Below are 20,257 nucleotides of genomic sequence, written 5' to 3'. Positions count from 1 at the left end.
CCAGCGGGAGCCAGGCCCTCGGGCAGCCCTACCCTGGCAGGTGACAGAGTCCACTCCCAGGATCTGGTCCTCGGCACAGGCACACTGACGGCCCCGGGGGGTGGCCAGGCACAAGCTGCTGCAGCCTCCGTTGTTCACGCGGCACTTGTTGGAGCCCACTGCGGAGGCAAGGCTGGGGTGAGCAGCTGCCTGGGCCAGCAGAGAGGGACTTCATTCAGGTGACTCTGCTGACCCAGATCCCCAGGACACCCCACAGCTGGAACCCAGATGGACACCCCAATTCAACTGGCCACACAGGGCAGTGGGGACCCTCACGGGATGCAAAGCCTGGCTGAGCCAGACAGGAGGCCTGGGAGGGAGGGAGGGAGGGAAGAAAGAGGAGAGGAAAGGAGGGAAGGGCATGAGAAGAGCAATCACTGTGTTTACAGAAAGATGGGGTGCCAGGGACATGACCATGAGGAAGCAAAAGGAGGTGGGAGGCAATTTGGATGGGGCACTTCCTCAGGCCCTGTTCCAGTCCCATTCCTCTTCCAGACCCCTTGTTCACTGCAGGGCCCCCCGGAGCCAGGCAGAGGCGGCTCCAGCACCTTGCTGCTGCTGCGCATCGTACATCCGGATCTCAAAGATGGGTGGGCGCTCGTTCCGGAGCAGGCTGACCACTTTGGAGGCCTGGTCCAGCCGGTAGATGCTGCCACTGCGGTACTCGGTCCAGAAGAGGAAGCTGCTGTAGTGGCACAGCCCGAAGGCATGGTTCAGCTCAGGTCCCTCATACACGATCTGCATGTGCAGGGAGGCAGAGACTTGTCATCAGCTGGTAGGGTGCTCGGGGCAGCCCCGCAGGGTTGGACAGAGGGGACGGGGCAGAGAAAGGGCAGAGGATGGGACAGGCAGCAAGCGAGCACGGCTGAATGCAACCAGCCTCCTGCTGAGCAGACCCGCAGCAAACACAGCCAGACGAAGCTGGACTGCCCACATCCCCTGCCCCAAGGAAATCAGCGACCAAGAGCCTGTGGGGCCTCCACTTGCCTTCCGCTCTGTGCCATTGAGGTAGACCATCTCGATGCGGTCGTAGAAAGCATCCACCCAGTAGAGGATCTTGGCCGGGATGTCCAGGCTGAGCCCGTTGGGCCACAGGACGGTCTTGGAGGTGATGAAGATGTTGCGGTTAGAACCATCCATCCAGGCTCGCTCGATCTTGCCCCTCTTGCTGTCCTTGGGATCCTCCTCCCAGTCTGTCCAGTACATCCACCTGCAACAGATGCTAAGCTGTCACCGATGCCAGAGACCTCCCCCATGCTTACGGCCACACAGACCCCAGCCCAACACAGCAGCTCAGTGGCCTCCCACCCACAGCAATGCTGCTGCTACTGGCAGCACACCAGAGGAGACCCAGTTGTGAAAGAGATGGCAAGAGAAGGGATGGGAGATGGGGAAGAAGGAATGGGGCAGCTGGGAGAGGTGGGTAAGCAGGAGAGCTCCTGGTCCCCTGTGGCCAGAGCAGCCTCTGGGCTGGAGGAGCTGTTGCCATCGCTGCTCCAGGAGCTCCTGCCCTGCGTGGCCCCATTGTCACAGCTTGGGAGCAACCACAAGCACCCGTGGGCTCAGGGACACACCGCGAGTGTGCAGAGCTGCAGATCCAGGGGGTCCTCCCCGCCGTGGCCATCTGCCCCCCGCAAGCCCTGCCTGCCCACGCACCCATTCAGGGGGTCCACCACGATCGCTCGGGGGTGCGTCATCTTCCCCTCTATCAGCGTCTTCCGCGTCTGGGCGGCCTTCTCCAGCCGAGCCACGCTGATGGTCTTCTTGGGGCCATCGTCAGTCCAGTACAGGTTGTTCCCCATCCAGTCCACAGCGATCCCTTCCACATTGTGGATGCCTTTGGGGAAAAGCAGGAGCATGAGTTAGGCAACAGCAGGAAGACAAGGAGTGGAAGCGATGGCCCCATAAAATGAACAATGCACTCATCACTGCCCGACTCCAGCTCACACCAACAGGGGACAACACAGCCCCCTGCCCAGGGCACGCAGCTCCTCCAGAGGTGCTGGAGCCAAGGGAACCGGGCTGAGGAAAGGTGAATTCAGGAGCATCCTTGGTCTGTTTGCCGAAAAAGGAATTCATTGGGCAAAGTGGGAGAGATCAGCCCTAGGGACCTGCGCTGAGGATCCTCCACCCCTTCCTCATCTTTGCCTTGGAAGGGGTGAGGGTGGGTCTGGGGGGGCAGGGGATGTCTGTGCCTGGCATGAGCCACAGCCCAGGAGTCCCTCACACACTGCTGCTGGAGCCCATGCTCTCAATATCAGCCTGCAGACAAACCCAAACAGCTCCAAACCTTAGTTTTAAGGCTCAAATATGCAGGTGAGCAGACAAAAGCACTGCCATTGTGTGAGAAGATGCACTAACGGCAGCTGCTGCCAGCTCCCAGAGCCTGGCCACACACCGGTGAGGGTGCAGGCTGTGCCCCTCGGCCACGCACCGTCCTTCAGGATGGTTTCTCGCTCCGTGCCATCGATCTTCTGGCGCCCGATGAGGTAGCTGGTGGTGTCGGCGAAATAGATGAAACCGGTCTCAGCGTGGAAGTCCAGTGCTCGGGGGTTCATGAGGTTCTCGATGGGGATCATGTGCTCATCCGGCACCTTGGCCCCCATGTCCATCCCGCGGATGATGCCGGGACGCCCCTTCCCGTACACCAGGAACAACTCGTGCTCGGGCTCTGCAGAGACAGGGGGGCAGCACCATCACCACCAGCCCAACCTGGCAGGGCAGGGGCGAGCAGCCAGGGGGGAAGGAATCAAAAAGCTCTGCTCGCTCTGGGCCCTGCGTGCCCCCTGCCCACGCGGTCCCTCCCTCGAGCAGCATGGGGCAGCCGCTTGCCCTCCTCTCCCCCTTCCTTCGCGGCTCTCCGGCGCAGGGCAGGACTCACTTTTGCAGGACTTCCCGTCACTACCCAGGCTGAACCCGGAGCGGCACCGGCAGGTGCGAGTCTTGTGGCTGTTCCCCAGCAGGCAGATATCTGAGCAGCCCCCCGGCTTGCCAAACTGATCCGGCTCACAGGCATGGCTCCTCACTACATGGAGAGAGAGCAGTGGATGGGTTCAGGGGTGCATTTACCGTCTTGGAGACCATCAAAGCAGCACAAGGACAGCCTTGTCCTTGTCTGGTGGCTCTGGGCTTGGGGAGCCCCCTCGCAGCCAGGAGCTGAGCATGGCACAGGGCAGAGACAGGAAAGGGCCTGCCCCAGAATCTGGATCAGGGAGGAGCAGAAAGCAGCACCCTGTGTCCCAGCACACTGCTGTAACTGCTGGGCCACACTGCCTCTGTGCTGCCCCTGCCAGCATTGAGCCTTCCAGCTGCATGGGCTGCTGGTGGGACACGTCCCCGTGGGGCCCCAGGGCCAGGGACAGCACATGCCTGGCCCAGAACCTCCCAAAGCACGCCCATTCCCCGTGCAGAAATCTCCTGATTAGTTTTATATTCTGGAAAATGCCAAGCAGGCTGCAGACACTAAGAGGATTTTAAACATGTAAATTGATTTAACTACAGGAAGGTGCTGGGGGTGGAGCAGACAAATGGGGAAGGATGTGAGCAGGGGAGGGGGTGATGTCTGCAGCACCAAAGCCTTTTAACTCCCCTGCAATCTCCTGGTGTCCAGGAGCACAATGCCCCGTCAAAGGGTGAACGCACCAGCGGGGACAGAAAGCACGCAGCACTGGAGAAGGCAGCCATTAATATTTCAAGATGCTGCATCTGCTCCCATTTCCCTTTGCTCTCTAGCGCGACGTGATCAATCAATCACACCGCGCCGCCCGGCCGGCCCTTGGGGACAGCTCTCATTTCTAGCTCGGGGAGGAGATGGTGGTGGTGGGGGGCACCCCAGGGCAGGTGGCAGCCCAGAGGCACTCGGCCCAGCGCTGCTGCCTCCGGAGCAGGAGCCCCAGGCTCTGCCCTCGCCCAGGAGGCTGCTGCAGGCAGCAGCTTCACACGTCTCCGCAGACCACGGCCATGCCCGGCAGCTGCTGCCTCCGCCCCTGCGGAGCTGCTGATTGTGAGCTCCCTGTCCCCATCCTGGTGCGCCGCAGCCTGCCCAGCGCTCTGCCCATGCAGGCAGCTCCAGCAGCCTCCCCAGCAGTGCCGGAGCCCAGCCCAGCCTGCAGGGCTGATGCAGCCCCTGAGCCCGGGTTCCCAGGAAGGTGCAAGCCTGGAGGAAGAGCCGCCCCGCCAACCTGTGCGGCAAGGAAATGCGGTCAAGTGAACGAGGCACAAGTGGGAGCGCAGCTCCCGGGCTCCCCTCAGATGTGGGAAGGGGACGGGCTTACATCGAGTTGTGAGCCAGGACACCTGCTCTGTGGCAAGGCTTTGCTCCTGGAGAGGGCAGTAGGAAGAGCGGGGGCTGCTCTGAGCCAGCCCCTCTCCACCCTGCTGTCTCCCCTATGCAGCAAGGCATGGACTGCTCGCTCTCATGGAGCAGTGGCACCCATAAGGGCCAGGCATGTCCAGGGTTCACAGCTGGGGATTTTGATCCAGCATGGGCATGGGAGCTGGACATCAAGCTAACTGGGCGGAGCAGAAGTGAGTTTCTAGCTTGGGGAAGTGAATCTGCCCCATCGGAAATTAAGGAGGTGCAGCTTGTCCCCAGAACACCCCCACAGCCTCACACCAGCCCCCAGCACAGCAGCCACACACAGAGGCAGCGCTGTGCCATGGGAAACTGCTCCAACGCAGCCACCGCTGACACCTGAACACCCCTTCTGCCCAGGGAGAGGGATGGTGACCCCACTTGTTGTACCAGAGAGGCCACGGCTCAACCAGGGGCCTCTGCATCCCATTTCTCCCCCTTTGGTGCCTTTCAGGGTCCAAGAAGCTGCTTTTCCCAGGTCGGGGCTCCCACCTGTGGGCTGCCGCCGCTGGTGGTAGATGTGCAGTGCTCCTCCCTTGTCCACCCTCGTCACCACCTGGTACTCGGTGCTGTTGAAGCGGTTGACCCGGATGACGCTGGTTTTCTGCTGGGCATTGGCGTTGTCTGAGTTGGTGGCATAGAGGTAGTTCTCAAAGACGGTCAGCCCGTAGAGGTGTTCGATCTGGAAGGCACCATGCAGACACCCATGAGGAATTTAGGAGATGCAAGAACCTGGCTCCAAGGTATTTGAAGCCCCTGAATTCCTGCCCTATGGCTCTCACTCCCCGCCACCTTTAGGGCAGGGGATGGGGCTTGGCAGTCAGGTAGTGCAGGACCTGCTGCTCACAGCTTTTATTTGCTGAAATGAGCAGGCAAAGCTCATGAACCACTGCTCCTGGCAGGCTAAGCTCAGGTGTCCCTCCAGCACACTCTGCAGTAAAGCCCCCAGTCCCAACCTGCCTCTGGCCCCACTCACCAGGATGCCCTGGATGATGGTATGTCTGTTCTTGCCTTCGTAGTCCACCACCTCGATGTAGTCCAGGTAGGCGTCAGCCCAGTACACGAGCCGGTTCACCAAGTCCAAGGTGATGCCGTGGGGGAAGACGATCTTGCTGTCCACCAGCTTGGTGCGGTTCTGCCCATCCATGTCGCAGCGCTCCACCTTGGGGATCTGCCCGTAGTCCGTGAAGAACACCTTGCTGCATGAGGAAGGCAGAGAGGGGAGCTCAGAGCCTGGATGCCACCTCCAGTCCAGAGAAAGAGAGGATGCAGACATGCAGACAGCACGCGTCCACACTTGCAGATGTGGGCTTGCATTCGAACATAGGTTTGCACGCTCACGGGACCATGCACACAGGCTCCCAGCCATCCACACGTGCAAGCACGACTCCCCAAGCACGCGTGCTATCCACTGCTGCACCTTTGTGTTCATGCAGGCACATTCGGGCACAGGCAAGCACTGGGGCAATGCAGGCGAGCCTGTGTCTGGCTCAGCAGACACTGAGCACCCCTCACATGGCTGCTGCCAACAGCTGCCAGGCGTGGCAGCCCTGGGAGCTCCGAGGAGCTGCAGCAACCCAGGCAGAGATGCTGAGACAGGCAGCCGGCGCTTGAACTGAGACCCGCTGGTGTCACCAGGATGAAGTCCAGGGCCCTCCACCAGCTGACGTGTTAAAACACAACCCAGCTCATCTACTTGGGCATCGAGCACCCGAGAGCAGCATTTCAGCAGCTGCCATGCACACCCTGAGCCTCTCCGGTGATTCGGCATCGCAGCCTCCCCACGCAGATTTTGCAAAGGCAGCTGTGAGAGTGATGCTCCCTGACTGCAGCACCCCGCATAAAGAGACCCAAGGGAGCCGCTCAGTCCAGGCAAGCATCTGACACAGCTCGGTTCCCGAAAGCCAGGAACAGCTGGGATCACTCAGCCATGAGCTGGAAGTGGTGGCTCGTCCTGAGCGTGGCCACCAGGCACATCCCTACCGGGGACGTCCTGTTGGAGCGAGCGAAGCCAAGCCCACTGCCCTGGGCAGGTGGAGCAGAGGTGCCCTGCAGAGGGGCTTCTGGACGCAGGCATGGTGACAGAAGATGCCAGCAGCCCCAGAGGCAAGGACAACACACTTGCTCACCAAGGACAGTTAATTACAAGACTCAGGTTAGACGCTGACATCCCCCAGTGCTGCACCTGTCCAGCACTGTCCCCTGTGCAGTGTCAGCCGAGCAGACAGGCTTGGGCTGCTCTGACCCCTTCTAAGGACTAAACCCTCTCCAAATCCAGCTGCTACTAGTGGGCTGCTTAAAACTGCTGTCACAGCCATCCTACAGCACACAGCCCTGATCTCAGCCAAGGGAAATGCTGAATTCAGGCAGAGCTAAAGCCCGGAGGGACCCTCATGGGGGTGAGTTGCTTCTTCAGCGGCACCCCTGCTGCCCACCGGACGGCATGGGAGCTCGTCCCCCCCAGCTTGCTCCACCTCTGCAGGGCTGCAGCAACACCGACCCTCCCAGCCGGCAAGCAGCTCTTACCCCATCGCTGGGTCTAGCGCTATCCCTTTGGGGTTGTACAGCTCCAGGTCCAGCAGCGTGACACAAGTGACTCCGTTCTTGTTGCAGACAAAGATCCTGTCGTCGATGTCATCCACAAAGTAGAAGTTGCCCGTCAGCCAGTCGATAGCCATCTGCTCCACATCTGGGCCATGGGAGAAGAGAGGCAAAGAGAGGTTAGGGAGACAGGGAGGGAGAAGAAGCCCAGGGAAGAGCCCTGGCAGGCTCCCTGATCACCTCCCAGCCCAGCAGGCATCTCAAGCATGGATATAGCTGAGGAGTGAGCACACGTGAGGCACGAAGAAGCTGTGAGCACACCAGGGCCCTGGCCCTGCTCACCCTGCATGGCAGCAGCAGAGCTGAGAGCAGCCCCCTCGGGCTCGCTGTTGCCCAGGCTGTGCCCACTGGCCCAGGCTGCACCTGGAAGGGGAAGGGTCTGCTCCACCGTGAAGTCTTGGATCAGTGTGGCAACCTGTCCCCTCCTCTGCACCCGCTGTCCCTCCTGGGGACCTGCCACCACAGGGCAGCACTGCTGCTGCCAGCGTCTGCGCTACCAGCGATGCAGCATGCGGCTGCACAGGGATCCCTGCAGGAATGCTGGCCAGGCAGCAGGGAAAGGTCCTCCCGAGGATGAAGGCAGCAGAATCAACTAGCACAGCAGGAAGAAGAGCACAAACTGCAGCGTCAAGACCAAGAGCAGCAGCAGGTAAGGCCCTGCTCAGGTGAGGAGCAGGCAGCGGTAATCCGGCATTGCAAAGTCGCCCCGAGCCCTGGAGCAGGTGAGCGATGGCATTTGGCACGCCGAGTTTAAGTATTTAATTAAACCAGCAAAAGCCTGTTAAATCGGATAAACCTGATGCACCCAAATTCTTTGCCTGTAAGCAGGGTGCTGCTGCGCGCTGCTCGGCTCCCCTTCCCTGCTGGCCCTGTCCCACAGACAGAGCGAGAGCTGCAGCTCCCGGGTACTCTGGGGAAAGTGGGGGCTTTGTCCCCCAGTGCTTTTGGCTGGAGAGGACCCCAGGGCCACTTGCCCCGACCAGCAACACCGTGCTGCTGTCCCTGGCCACCTGCAAGGCAGAGCAGGGCCAGGGCTGAGGTGTCCGCGGCCCTGCGCTGCGACTGCCCCGCGGCGCTGGGACCCAGACAGCCCCAGAGGAGCAGGGCCAGACACTGCTGAATTATTAACTAGTGCAGAAGCTCCAGAGCGCAGAGGGAGGGAAAACATGAATCAAGCCAGGACGTTTTGCAATGCCCCCAACTCCCCCTGCTTGCACGATTCAGCCTGATTACATCAAGCCCTTCCCTGCTTTAGCACCACAAGGCGCTGCCCAGCTGCTGACGAGCGCCAAGCTCATGAACACCCAGGGGTTTTGTGGGTGCCCTGTCAACCCCAACCCCAAGCCCTGAGCTACCCGGGCCAGTTCCCACTGCTGCACACCCCATTCAGCTCTTCAGGCCAAGCCCTGGCCCTGGGGACAGGGATGTCTCTCTGGCAATCACGCACCCTGGGGCCAGGGCTGTGCACTGATGACCGAGCGGAAAGGCGAGGCTCGCTGTGTCCCGCCACTATCACCCAGCCTGATTTATCTCATAAAAATATGTGGAAACAGTCAGAGCTCAGGAATTAGCACCAAAGCAGCTACGCCAAAGGCACGCGGAGAGCCCAATGTGCAGGGAGTGATGAGTGGGGCCGGGGTGGAGGTGATGCCCCCCGGGGCCACAGGGAGCCCAGGGCAGTAGGAGCCGCTGCCCCAAGGGCTGGAGCTGGGCTGGGGACGTGGTGCAGGGTGGGCAAGGGCTGCATTCTGCCCCCTGGGTGCCGGGGCCCCTCTCGTCTTCCCCACGCCAACCAGCCCCCTCCTCCTCCACCCCCGGCCCTGATTCACCAGCCTCTGATGAGAGGAGGGGGCGGCAGCGACACGCACGCAGCGCTGCCAGGGCCAGGAACGCTTCACCGACGGGACTCGCAAAAATTCTCCAAAAATCAGCTGCTGGCTGAAGCTCGTGCAGCGCTGAGTCAGAGTCACAGGACAGCCGGGGGGGGGGCGGTGAGGACCCCGTGGGACGGCGCAGTCCTGGCCCCAGTCCCGGCACCTGCGGGCGCCCAGCCCGGCCCACCAGAAGCCCTCCTCCCTCAGGTTCTCCCAGGGGCTGGATTCATGGGCCGTTTGATGGCAAATCCTTCCAGCAATGGGGATTTGGCCTCTCCTCGCCACCCTCCTCGCCCCCCCCAGCCAGGAGCTGCCGTCTGGCAGAACCCAGCGCACTCAGACCCCGTTTTTGTTCTCCCTCCAGAACGGGGCTGCTGCCACCTCACCGAGCGCTCCCAGCCGAGCTCAAGCTCATCTCCAGCTCCTCCAGCTGGGAGGAAGCTCACAAGCATGGCATCCAAAGGCTGAACACAACTCGGGAACACATCCAGAACCAGCTGCAGACTGCAAACCGCTCGTTCCTCAGGGCCCGCAGCCCCTTTCACGTTCCCGGGACGCTCTGGCAATGCCTGTCCCCAGCACGGCTGCCACCGGGGACCCCGGGGAACAAGGGGACACCAGGAGCAGCAATGCCTGGCTCCAGCACAGCGCTGCCAGCCCAGTGGGGGGGGTCCTTGCTCAGCTCCCAGCCTGGCCCCTGCTTGGAGCTGGGCATCGCCGGGGCGGGCAGCGGGGCCGGGCCGCGGGCTCGAAGCTGGAGGTGACGCAAGCACTTGCTCTTCTCCCAGGCTGTATTTTTGCAGCTGGAAAGCATTACGCTCCTCAAAGGCTTTTGTTTTTCAAATTGCTCCCTCTCCCTGCTCTCTATCCCTCCCTCCCTCCCCCCCCCCCTCCTTTGCAGGAATCAGTTGTTGCTATTATTATTATTATTATTATTATTATCATCATCATCATTTCTTTCTTGTAGCCTCAGATAAACCTGGTTTTCCTTTTGAACTTTCAGTGGAAGCAAATTGAGCAAATGTCAATTTTCACCCCCAGCGTTAACATGCAGAGAGCTCTCCCCAGTTCACTACAGCTCGGGGAGGGGGGGCGGGCTGAGAAGGTCGGGGCTTTCTCCTCACCACCGCCATCCCCTGCCAGACAGGGGGGACCAGGAGCTGCCCCAGTCAAAGCCCTCTCAGTGACCCAGCTCAGGGATCAGGGGAGGAACAAGGTGGGGGCAGCCCCCCCGTCCCCTCCTGCCTGCAGCTCCCAGTGGCAGAGGGATGCTGCCTACGAGGGCATCTCCCGGCCCCCGGCCGAGACTCAAGTCTCCCTCCTTGCTCAATCGGCGCTGGGTGTTGCAAACAATTGCAACATGCAAAAATCATTTGCTAAGATTTATTTATTTGCTAGCGTTTGAAAAGGAGCTTGGGGGACAGAGAAGAAGGGATGTGAACTTTAAAGGCTTTTCCTGGAAGAAGCTAACTAACCTCATTAGGGCCGGATCGCTGCAGCCCATGCCAGCTGGCCCCACTCAGAAGCGCTGGCCACAAACGCGGCTGGTGCGGGGCCGGATGCCGGAGGGGACTCTGCCCGCTGGGTTCTTTTTAGGGAGGGGGCACAGAGAGGGAGGACAGAGGGAAGGCAGCCCCAAGAAGTTCGTCAGTGGCACGTTGCTCAACGATGGTGGGCTGGCAACTTCAGCAAGCTCCAAAACCAACCCTGCGCAGATGTTTCCTGGTTTCACGCTGACCCTGACCAAGCACTTGCTGAAGTCCCTGCCACAAAATAATCTGCGTGGCACTGGACTCAGATTTGACTTATTTCCCTTCCCATGGTCAGTGGAAGAAGAAAGCTGAAGCAACCTCTGCAGCCATCATGGCACAGGGATACCAGCAGTGGCTCTTCACATTGGGCCGAAGGTCGCTTCCAGCCCAGCCTCCGACAGCGCGCTGAGACCCTGCTGCAGCTCAGGGAGCACGGCAGGAATACCTGACCTGCGCCCAAGGATGAGGCTGAAGGGCAACGCTGGTCCCAGCCAGGAAAGGGACATGCTGAAGGGGAGTTGTTAGGACTTCTGTCCTTGGCCCCGCCAACCCTTACAAGTCTTCCCAGCAAAACCCTTCTCCTTCCCCCAATCCCAACCTCATCCTGTGCTCAGTGGGGCTGGGAGCATCCTGTCCTGCACAAAGAGCTCCTTGGCACACGCGGTTCACTGCCAGAGCAGCCATCCCCGGAGCTCCTGCCGGAGGCTCTCCCTTCCTTAACCCAAGCCCTGGAATATCTGATTTACCCCACAGCAAGTCAAGCGCTGTAAGACTGTGGGTTTTTTGGGGAACTAGCTTTGCTGACCCAGCACATAACTTTCCTCTGCATGAATCAGTTGTTGTGCACTCTGCAAATACATCAATTATGGTCTGACACAAGGAGGAAGGAAACATGCAATCTTGTCTCAGACTAAAACATGGATTTCGACACAATTCTGGAACAGCTGCAATTAAGATGCGTGCAAGTCAGGCTCACCCTAACTCTTGCACTTTTAAGCGTGTAAGAGGCGAAGTGCTGCAGCGCTCTGGAAGAAATCCTGCTTCTTGACTACTGCTAAAAGGGGCAGCTGGAGCAGGACACGGCAGGAATTGCTCAGGAAAGGTCCCAGTTCTGCTGGGGAGCTCTCCCTTGCCAGTCTCCCCCTTTGGGGCAGCTGAAAGCATCGCCACCCTCCAACAAAAGGTCAATCATACAAGCCCCTCGCTCACCTGTCTGACGAGTTGCATTTCTACTTTACCCCAGCACACATCGAGGAGCTCAACCGAGCTCTGCTGCTGCTACTCGCATGTTGTTTTTTAGGTCCAAATTCATCTCCTGAAAACAACCTACATATTTTGCTTTCAATGCTTTGGTGGTACGGACTGTCCCTCCGAAGGAAAACCAGACGAGTTCAGCTACAGCTGCGGTGAGCAGAGCAGCCCACAGCGGGGACAGGAGTCGCACCCGGGATGCCTGAGCAGCCCAGGAGATGGGACAGGGCTGCCTCCAGCACCCAGCCGTGCCGGCGCGGCTGCCACCGCACACAGGGAGCCCCCGGCACACTGCTGCCGAGGAAAAAGCTTGGAAAAGTCGCCAAATGTTTCAGTTCAAAAACGCCTCCAGAAGAGGAACGAAGGCTCGTCAGGAATGCAGTCCCCAGGGCTGCTCAAATACGTTGGTTTCCTACTTTCTTTTTTATAGGGAATGATCCGTTTGATACATTTACATAATACCATAATCTGAAGGAATTTCTGTCTCTTCCCTCCACACACATCCTCTGCCCCGGAGAACAAGACGCTCTCTGTAACGGCAAACTGCTCTGTGGATAAACACTGCTCCTGGGGACAATTTTCCTTAATTAAAGTGTGCTAACAGGACAGGCACAAAGACAAACTCGGGCCCCTCAGGGCATCCGCCTCCCCCGGCCAGCAGGGATGGGGATGGCTGGGTCCCACCACGCATCCCCAGGGGGCTGGGGTCCCTCCGTGCCCCTGCGCCAGTGCCGGGCAGCTGGTTTTTGGCTTGGGGTCAGCTAAACACCCCCCCCTCGGGCTGCAGGGTATGGCTCAGCCCCTGCAGCAGAAGCTGCCATCGGCTGCCAGCCTGCGAGTGAGGAGGAGGCGCTGCGGACAGGACAGACACCGGCGGGTACAGCCAGCACCATCACGTCAGCCTGGTCTCCTTAGAAAACCAAGCTAAAAAAAATAAATATACTAAAAAAAAAAAAAAAAAACTCCGTTAAGCTGTTTAGCTCAGAGGAGAAACTGCTGGGTGGGAGCCTGTGGCCCACGTCCAGGATGTCTGACTCGGCGTGCAGAGGGATGCTTGCGGCCTCCATGCATGCGCCGCGTGCCTGCATGAGCCTCGCGCTCCCCACGAGCTGCACTGCCCCCCCCCAGGGGTGGCGGCCCCCTCCTGCCTCCTCTGTTGCCTTCCCCAGCTCCAGGGCTCTTCCCCAGACCCCAGCCTGCTCCCCCCTTTCCCAGCTGCAGCACTGGAAGTGGGAAGAGCGAGACCAGAGCTGGGGCAAGCTCTGTCTCAGCTGCAGAGGACAGCCAAGGGACTTTAATTACTGTTCCTTAATGAGGCGATTCCACCAACAGAAGCATTCAGCAGAGGCCGGCCGAGGGACAGGCTGCTCGGCCTGCTTCTGGCTGCAAGGAGAGGGCAGTGAGAACCCGCAGGAGCTTTATCGGGGTGCTTTGGGGAGGGCAAGGGGACAAGGGACGAGAAAGCTGAGACAGGGACGGCTGCAGGCGGGGCGGTCCCAGCAGAGCGCAGCAGCGGCAGCGCAGGACAGACGGATGTTTGCAGGAGGAAACATGCCCCCTGCCACTTCGACTCAAACACGTCTCCGTGCACAAGAGGATCCCAATTACCGGGGGAATTAATTTCGCCCTTTAATCTTCAGTAACGTGGAAACAGGGCTCGGCCCGTGCTGAGCAGCACCTTGCCGCTGCCGGAGGGGGACAGGAGGGCAGCGGGAGCCGCGTGGGAAGCAGGGAGGGACAGGACCGGGGTGGGCAGCTGCTGCCCCCAGCACGGTCAGACCCCGGCCCTTCTCCAGCAGCAGCAGCCGTGCACGATGCGCGCAGGAGGCGGCACAGGCTGGAGCCTTCCTCCCGCGGCTGCCCCGCACGAGGCTTTGACAGCCGCCTAACAAGGCAGTGCCCCTCGAGACCAGGCTCTTGCGTAACCTGAAGCACTTTTGCTTCCTCTTCCTCCTCCCCCTTTTTTTTTTTTCTTTTTCTTTTTTTTTTTTTTTTTTCCTTTGCATAATGAAAACTTAATGCGGCCCGTTTAACCAGAACTCACAGCAGGCTCCCAGCCAGGAAAAGGACCTCACTTGGCAGAGCACACGGACGCTGCCCGAGGATGGGGGGAGCGCAGGGAGCCCCTCTCCACAGCTCTGCGAGGAAGGGAGCCAGCAGCAGAGCCCAACCCCCCCGAACTGTCCCCTGCATCCCCCCCCCATGGTGCCACCGTGGCACGGGGCTGCTACCCGCAGCCCTCGGGGACCCAGCACAGCCAAAGATCTGCCCCTTCCCCAGCATGGGGGCACGCTGAGCCCCTCTGCTGGGGGCTCTGCTGGCAGCCCTGTACTGCCCCCAGCCCCACGCTGCTTTTGGGCATCACCGAGGCCCTGCTCAGCCCTCTCCAAGCCTCAGTTCCTGTCTCTTATGCAGGAAACACAAAGAGGAATTGAACTGCAAAGAGCAGAGTCCTGCTCGGCCCCAGGGAGCTGTCGGTGCCTCTGCAAGTCAGCAGCCCAGCCCCTCGCAGCAACCCCACCGTGGGGGACCCATCTCCCCCAGCTCCTGCACCCTGCCCACCCCACATCTGCATCCATGCTGAAGAAATCCGGGCAGGCACCAAGCGAAGGGGCTGCCTGAAACCACCACAGCCTTCATCCCCCCCCAGCACAAAGAGCCGACGGGTGGGAGCAAGCACCCTGGCCCAAGAACCCACATCAGGTAAAGCAGGAGAAGGTGATCACGTCCCTGGCTCTCGTGAGTTGCTGCTATGAGAGCAGTCATCAACAGTTAAAAAGCAAGCAAGAAAGGAATCAGCAGATGAAATTACCAATCATCCCTCTTTCTTGCCAAAGAAGTTCACATCAGAGCCTCTTTCTTGGCTAGAGCGAGGCAGAAAGGAAGAAAAATAGCTTTCCATGCAAAGTGGGGAAAGAAACGTACTTGGATTTCTCTGTAGACCAACATCTCCCTGAAATCAATTTGTCCCAAACCCTACAGCTTTTCTGCTTATTGGCAACAGAACAGGTCATTACGAGTAACAGGGCTGAAATGGAGTCAATGAAAACAACCTCCTAGACATGCTTGTTTAGATAGATGCTGCCCAGGAAGGTATTTTAATAATGGCCAGATTGTTATCATTTAAGGTTTATAATGCACTCGGGATCAAATGTCCCACTATTTCAAACCCCTTCCTGGGGGCTTGTTTTATAAAAGACAAAGAAAACAACAAACTTTAAAACAAGAAATAATAAATCAAGAAAAGGCTCCGCAGCCTTTTCCCAGCAACCCTGGCCGTGTCCCGCCAGGCAGCCGACATTCCTGGACGCCAGCCCGCAGACCCCACCGGCGCAGCCGCGGGCACGGCTGGCCCGGACCCATCCCGGCTTCTGCGGGGACGCCGGCAAAGCCGCCGCCACCTCCCCTGCACTCCGAGGGGAGCAAGGCTCAGGCACCTCCAGCTCCAGAGCCACAAATTGAGCTGTACTGGCACGAGGGATCTCACAGCACAATAAATGCATTCAGGACAAGGAACCCTGGCACTGCGGAGCTACCGGTACCATGCAAAAAGTCAGGAGTTGTTTGAGAAGTGGGGAGAGAAAGAAAGGGAGAGAACAAGGAAGGGAGGAACCACCAGGAGATCCATTGAGAAACTCTGCTTTTGGTCTCCTGACACGTGTTTTCTAGTATTTTTCCATAGTAAAAGCAACGAACTCTTTCCTTTCTTGAAAGCTGAGTATCACTTGATCGCACCACTCTGGGAACTGAGGCTTTAACGCGGCAATCGCAGCGCTCACAATAAAAGCCTGGGATGCTGAAAGGCTGGGTCAAGCTGCTGCCAATTAACGGCGGCCTTTACACACCCTGAAGGACTGCTCCTTGCAGGACCACGTGCCTCGATCCCCAGCTCTCTGCGGGGACAGATTTTGCCTTTCTCATTTCACCTATGAAGAACTGAGGCACGGATCTGATTTAAGGTCACCCCAATCCAACCTCAAGCCCAAGCACACCGAGCACACACACAGGGTCATCCCTTTGGTGACCCTGCAGCGAGCCAGCCAAACGGCCAGCCCGGGAGGTCTGAAGGACTCAGAGACTGGTGCAAGCAGCTGCGAACGCACCGGGCGCTTTCCAAAAAGCAGCCCCAGGATGGGAGCACAGGTGGCAGGACCAGCAGCGAGGGGGGACGGTGGGAGAGGTCCCACAGCAAACCTCCACGGGCCTCTGCAGCAGCAGAGACTGGAGAGCAGTGGCCGGGGAAAGGGAAGAGGGCGGCTGGAGCGCAGCGCGGCTCCCTGTGGCCAGCCTGCCGCTCACCCAGCGGGGGTTTAGCAACGTGAAAGGCTGAAAGCAGATTTTGTTTTGTTTTGTTTTGCTTTGAAATTCCTTGGAAGGCCCGCTCCAAACAAATGAGAACATTGTCTCAGGAAACATGTGGAGGCTGAAATCTGGTTGAGAAAACGCACGGGACCAGCAGGTCCCCGGAGGGTCGGGGATTAGCTGCCAACCGAGGTGGGTCTGCAGGAGACCCGCGGCACCCGAGCCTCCACCCAGCATCGGCAGGGCAGCCGGGGAGGACAGGGCCTAACTGGGGTCAAGTCTTGCTCTGAAATGAACCCTATGAGCCTGCAGCCGCAGAGGGAACCGAGCCTCGCGTGGCCGGCAGGAGCTGGGGACGAAGCCTGGGAGCGCTGCAGAGCCTGGTGCCAGCGGCCAGACAGCAGGCGCAGCACCGGGGGCACGGATGGTGGCAGGGGATGGCCAGGAGCAGACCCGTGCCCCAGCAAGGGGAACCCCAAAACATAACAGGGCCAGGACAGGGATGGAAGTACTGGTGGAGGGAACTGCCCCCAGAACTCCCTGGGGACTGAGGGGGCTCCGCTGGGGAGCAGCCCCCTCACGGGGTCCCAGCTCCCCGCAGCTCCGCTCCCAGCAGCCGGCTCGGCTCGGGGAAGGCCAGCAGTCCGAGCAGACACTGGGCCGACTGTCTGTCTGAGCAGCAGGGGAAAACCTCTGCAAGCTGCAGAGAGCAGCTCTTCCCCTGCACACACCAACACACACTCCTTTTTGTCCTTGAATGTGAGCATATATTCGGTGCCTGCCAGGATTTTCCCTGATTAGAAACAGGACTGGAATTTTCACACAGAGCGGAGGAGAGAGAGAAAGAGAGAAAGCGGAAAGGGAGGAAAGAAGAAACAAGTTCCCCTTTTTGCGATTCAGCATTGGCAGGAAGGACGAGGCCCTTCTTGCGCAGCTCAGAGAAGAGCTCATTCCCCATTCTCAGCCCTGCGGTCCTACAGACCCAAGGGCGAAGGAGGACCAAGGGCAGGGGCTGCACGTGCCCAGGGGTGCTGACTGCAGACCCCAGACCCCGGCAGTCCCGCGGTGTCTGGATGCAAAGGTGCTGCCTTTGAGCTCCCTGCAAAGAGGGGGGCAGGGAACAGAGCCAAATTCCTGCCGCGATAAGGGAGCATGAGTCCCCCACCCCTTCCCCGCTGTGGGTTTTGCTGCTTTGCAACACAAGCCAGGGATCACTTCCCACTTGCAGCACAGCCTCCGGTGCCGGCACTGCCACCGAGCCCACCGCATCCTGCAGCTCCTGCACACAGAGGTGCCCGGGGCTTCTGCCTGCCGCAGACAGCATGGACTGATGCAGAGAGAAATAACTCAGTTCCAAAATGAGGGTTTTTTTGGTACTTTTTTTTTTTTTTTTTTTTGCTTTCTCTTAGAGAAAGGGGTGGAAGACTTCACCAGCCTCTGATTTTTAGCATGCTCCTGGAAGAGATGCGGGGGCAGGGAACAGGACGCCTCAAATCAACTGAGAAAATCACTGCCTGTGAGAAACGTCCCTGGGCTGCATGTCTTTGGGAACCAAGGGACAGCCACCATGAAAAAGTGCATCAATACTCAAGGTTTGTGATAGAAGAAAGGGTTTAGCAGTGCAAGGAACTGGGGAAAAGCAAAGCTTCAGTATTCAGTGGGTCTTGCCAAGCCCTGTTAATAGTACTCATTTAACACATCTCCCACAACACAAGTGACACTAATCTCTCCGCAGGAATGGAGAGGGGACAAAAAGGCATGGAAGCACAGCTCCTATCAGAACTGGGCTGTGACATTTCACCATCCCAAACTTACCGGTGACAGCTGGGGGCTGCTCATTTTCAGCCCTTTAGCATCAGTCTTTCCCCATCAGATGCCAACTCAAGCCACATTAGCAGCAGGCACCAGGGAAGTCTGGCTCCTGCTGTTAGTAGATAAATGTCATAAAGCAGCAAATAAAGAGAGAATCCACTAATTGGATTGACAGGTCTCTTCAGTGTCCCAACAGGGAGAAGCAGGAGAGTGACATTATCTCCTCATCAGAACCCCCCAAAATCCAACCCAGGCTTGGGTCCCGGGGCAGGGAGGATGGCCAACAGTTGTCTGAAAATCAGAACCAACAAAATCGGAGCCAAACGGTTCAGCAACCCAAACCTGAGGTGGTTTCACACCTGCACGCTGGAGGAGTGACCCTATTGTCATGTAACCCCACAGAGAGCCTCCGCAGCTCACGTGCAGGCACCCACCACACACCAGCAGTGGGGACAGCGTGCAGGAGCTGCTGCCACCCTCCTTCCTGCAAAGGGGACTCTTCCCTTCAATCCAGGGCAAAAGCAGGAGTTTTCTCATCCAGGCGAGCTGAATTCCCCTCTTCCTACTCTAAACTGTAACAACATCAGGAGGACAAGCAAAGCAGAGCACCTTTTCTTGTTTGGACTTGAACACGGTCTTATTACGAGCTACCTTCCCCTCTTGTCCACAATTAAAAGGCTGTCCACAGAAGGTTAATAACCTCCTGGAGCCACAGCAGCCAGGACCACTGCCCCAAAGCCCCCACTCAGGCACGGCAGAGGGGCAGCAGAGCAGGCGTTGGGGCTCCGGTCCTGCCCCGCTGCCTGCCTCTTGGCCTAGAAGTTCTCTCTCCCTCTGCAGCTCCCTCGATTCGAGCACAATCCCAGCCCTCTTCTGCTGCCCACACCGTTAACCTCCTGCAGTCCAAAGCCAAGCGAGAGCACCTCAGGGGCTTCAGGACGAGCCAGGGAGGCTGCTCGCTGTCAGGGATGGTGAGCCTGCCTTCCAGACACAGCCTCTGCCCCAGCAGCATGGCTGGGGCACCCAGCTCCCCCTTGCCAGATCATTAGATCAAGTCTGCAGGCAGTTGAGAGGCCACGGCAAGCCTTCATGCCAGCGATGTGCACTCCTCCACGGGACCCGACCCGGAGCACGCAGGGAGACTGCAGCAACCCAGACCGAGGCAATAAACTGGAGGACAGGGCCACAGCCGCTGTCCCCTGCGCCCGTGGTTCCTGGCCACCAGCCACAGCTGCAGGAAATGAAAACCCTAACGCCCTGGAAGAAACCCCACAGGACCCTCCTGTGAACCAAGGGGAGAGACCAATCTCATCTTGAGGAAGCCTTAAGAGAAGCAGGAGGAGCACACAAAAGCAGACCTCAAACCACTGGGGGGGAACAGAAAGCAAAGCCCAGCCCTGTCCTGCCTAATTTCAGGCTATCGCCTGTAAGAGCAAAGGGTGAGGCCGCTCCCTAAAAATACACACTGCCCTAAAAATACACAGCGCAAGCCTAAATGCACCGTGCCACGCACACCCTCCGTGCGGCACAGCGGCCGGAGCACGCCAAGCCCCAGCTAAGCCAGGACCCAAAGGTGGCATGGGCCGGTCCCCAGCAGCCCCGTGCACCCCAAGCACAGCCAGGATTTGGCCCCTTCTCCCCGTCCTGCCTGGGCCACTGTGACGCTGCCGGGGGCAGAGAAACGCCCTTGCCCATGGACCCGTCGGAGACTTCTGTTGGTTTGCAGAGACCCGTCTGTACATGTTCATCTAATTTGCTACGCTAGCTATTGCTCATCAGGTGAAAGCGCCCTCGTTTCGAAGGATGGGGATCCTTATTGCATCAGGCAGCCGCCGTCTGAAAGCACTCCTGGTTTTAAGAGGTAAAATACAATGGGAGGATTACACCAGGGAAGCCAAGGGCTGCAGAACCAGATGGTGATGCCCTGAAAACACCAAAATCCCACCCTAGCTGCCTCAGTCTGTGGTTTCAGAGGATGAAATCAGTGACAGGAAAACAGCAAGGGGCCGTTTCCACATCCTGGCTGCACAGCTACGACACTCAGCCACCTCCACAGCTTCTCTTCCAATCCCACCTGCCCTGCACCACGCGCACACGAGGGCACACAAAGGAAGGGCCTGGGAAGCCTGCAGCTTTCTGCCACGATGCCCACAGGGCTCTCAGGAGAGCAGACGGGGGCACGCACCCACATACTCGTCTCCCCTCCATTTTCTAGAGGGCCTGAGTCAAAGAGCACCAAAATCCCAGCAAGCAGCTTTCCTTCCCCTGCCTGACTGCTGAACTGGGACCAGCAAGCCCAAACAGGAGGCTGTGCTGTAACCGCACTCATCACAGCCTGGGCTACACAAACAGAACCAACCATCTGCCACCAGCTGCCAGCAACTCACCCGGCTGCGTGACTGGTCGGGATTTGGCACTTCTGGGTCAGGATTTTGGTCTCAATCCCTACCGAGGGACAGGAGACCAAAGCCCACTTTGGCAAGAAGAACACA

At 59.0% G+C, this 20,257-nt stretch overlaps 1 protein-coding gene across 2 annotated transcripts in view; it reads right to left on the bottom strand.

Moving 5' to 3' along the window:
- LRP1 (LDL receptor related protein 1) overlaps nt 1-20,257 on the bottom strand; it is an 88,751-nt gene that overhangs the window by 37,936 nt on the left and 30,558 nt on the right. For both annotated transcript variants that reach the window (XM_032204915.1, XM_032204916.1), the window contains exons 7-15: nt 6,920-7,082; nt 5,370-5,592; nt 4,886-5,075; nt 2,921-3,064; nt 2,474-2,710; nt 1,696-1,876; nt 1,027-1,249; nt 588-777; nt 33-158 (exon numbers count right to left, since the gene is read on the bottom strand). In XM_032204915.1, coding sequence (XP_032060806.1) covers nt 33-158; nt 588-777; nt 1,027-1,249; nt 1,696-1,876; nt 2,474-2,710; nt 2,921-3,064; nt 4,886-5,075; nt 5,370-5,592; nt 6,920-7,082 — 1,677 coding nt within the window. The remainder of the gene's footprint in view (nt 1-32; nt 159-587; nt 778-1,026; nt 1,250-1,695; nt 1,877-2,473; nt 2,711-2,920; nt 3,065-4,885; nt 5,076-5,369; nt 5,593-6,919; nt 7,083-20,257) is intronic.

This window comes from Aythya fuligula, chromosome 29 (assembly GCF_009819795.1).
Source record: "Aythya fuligula isolate bAytFul2 chromosome 29, bAytFul2.pri, whole genome shotgun sequence".
In the NCBI taxonomy this organism is placed as follows: domain Eukaryota; kingdom Metazoa; phylum Chordata; class Aves; order Anseriformes; family Anatidae; genus Aythya; species Aythya fuligula.
The sequence above is the reverse complement of the archived record's forward strand: the minus strand, read 5'-3'. Positions and strand labels throughout refer to the sequence as shown.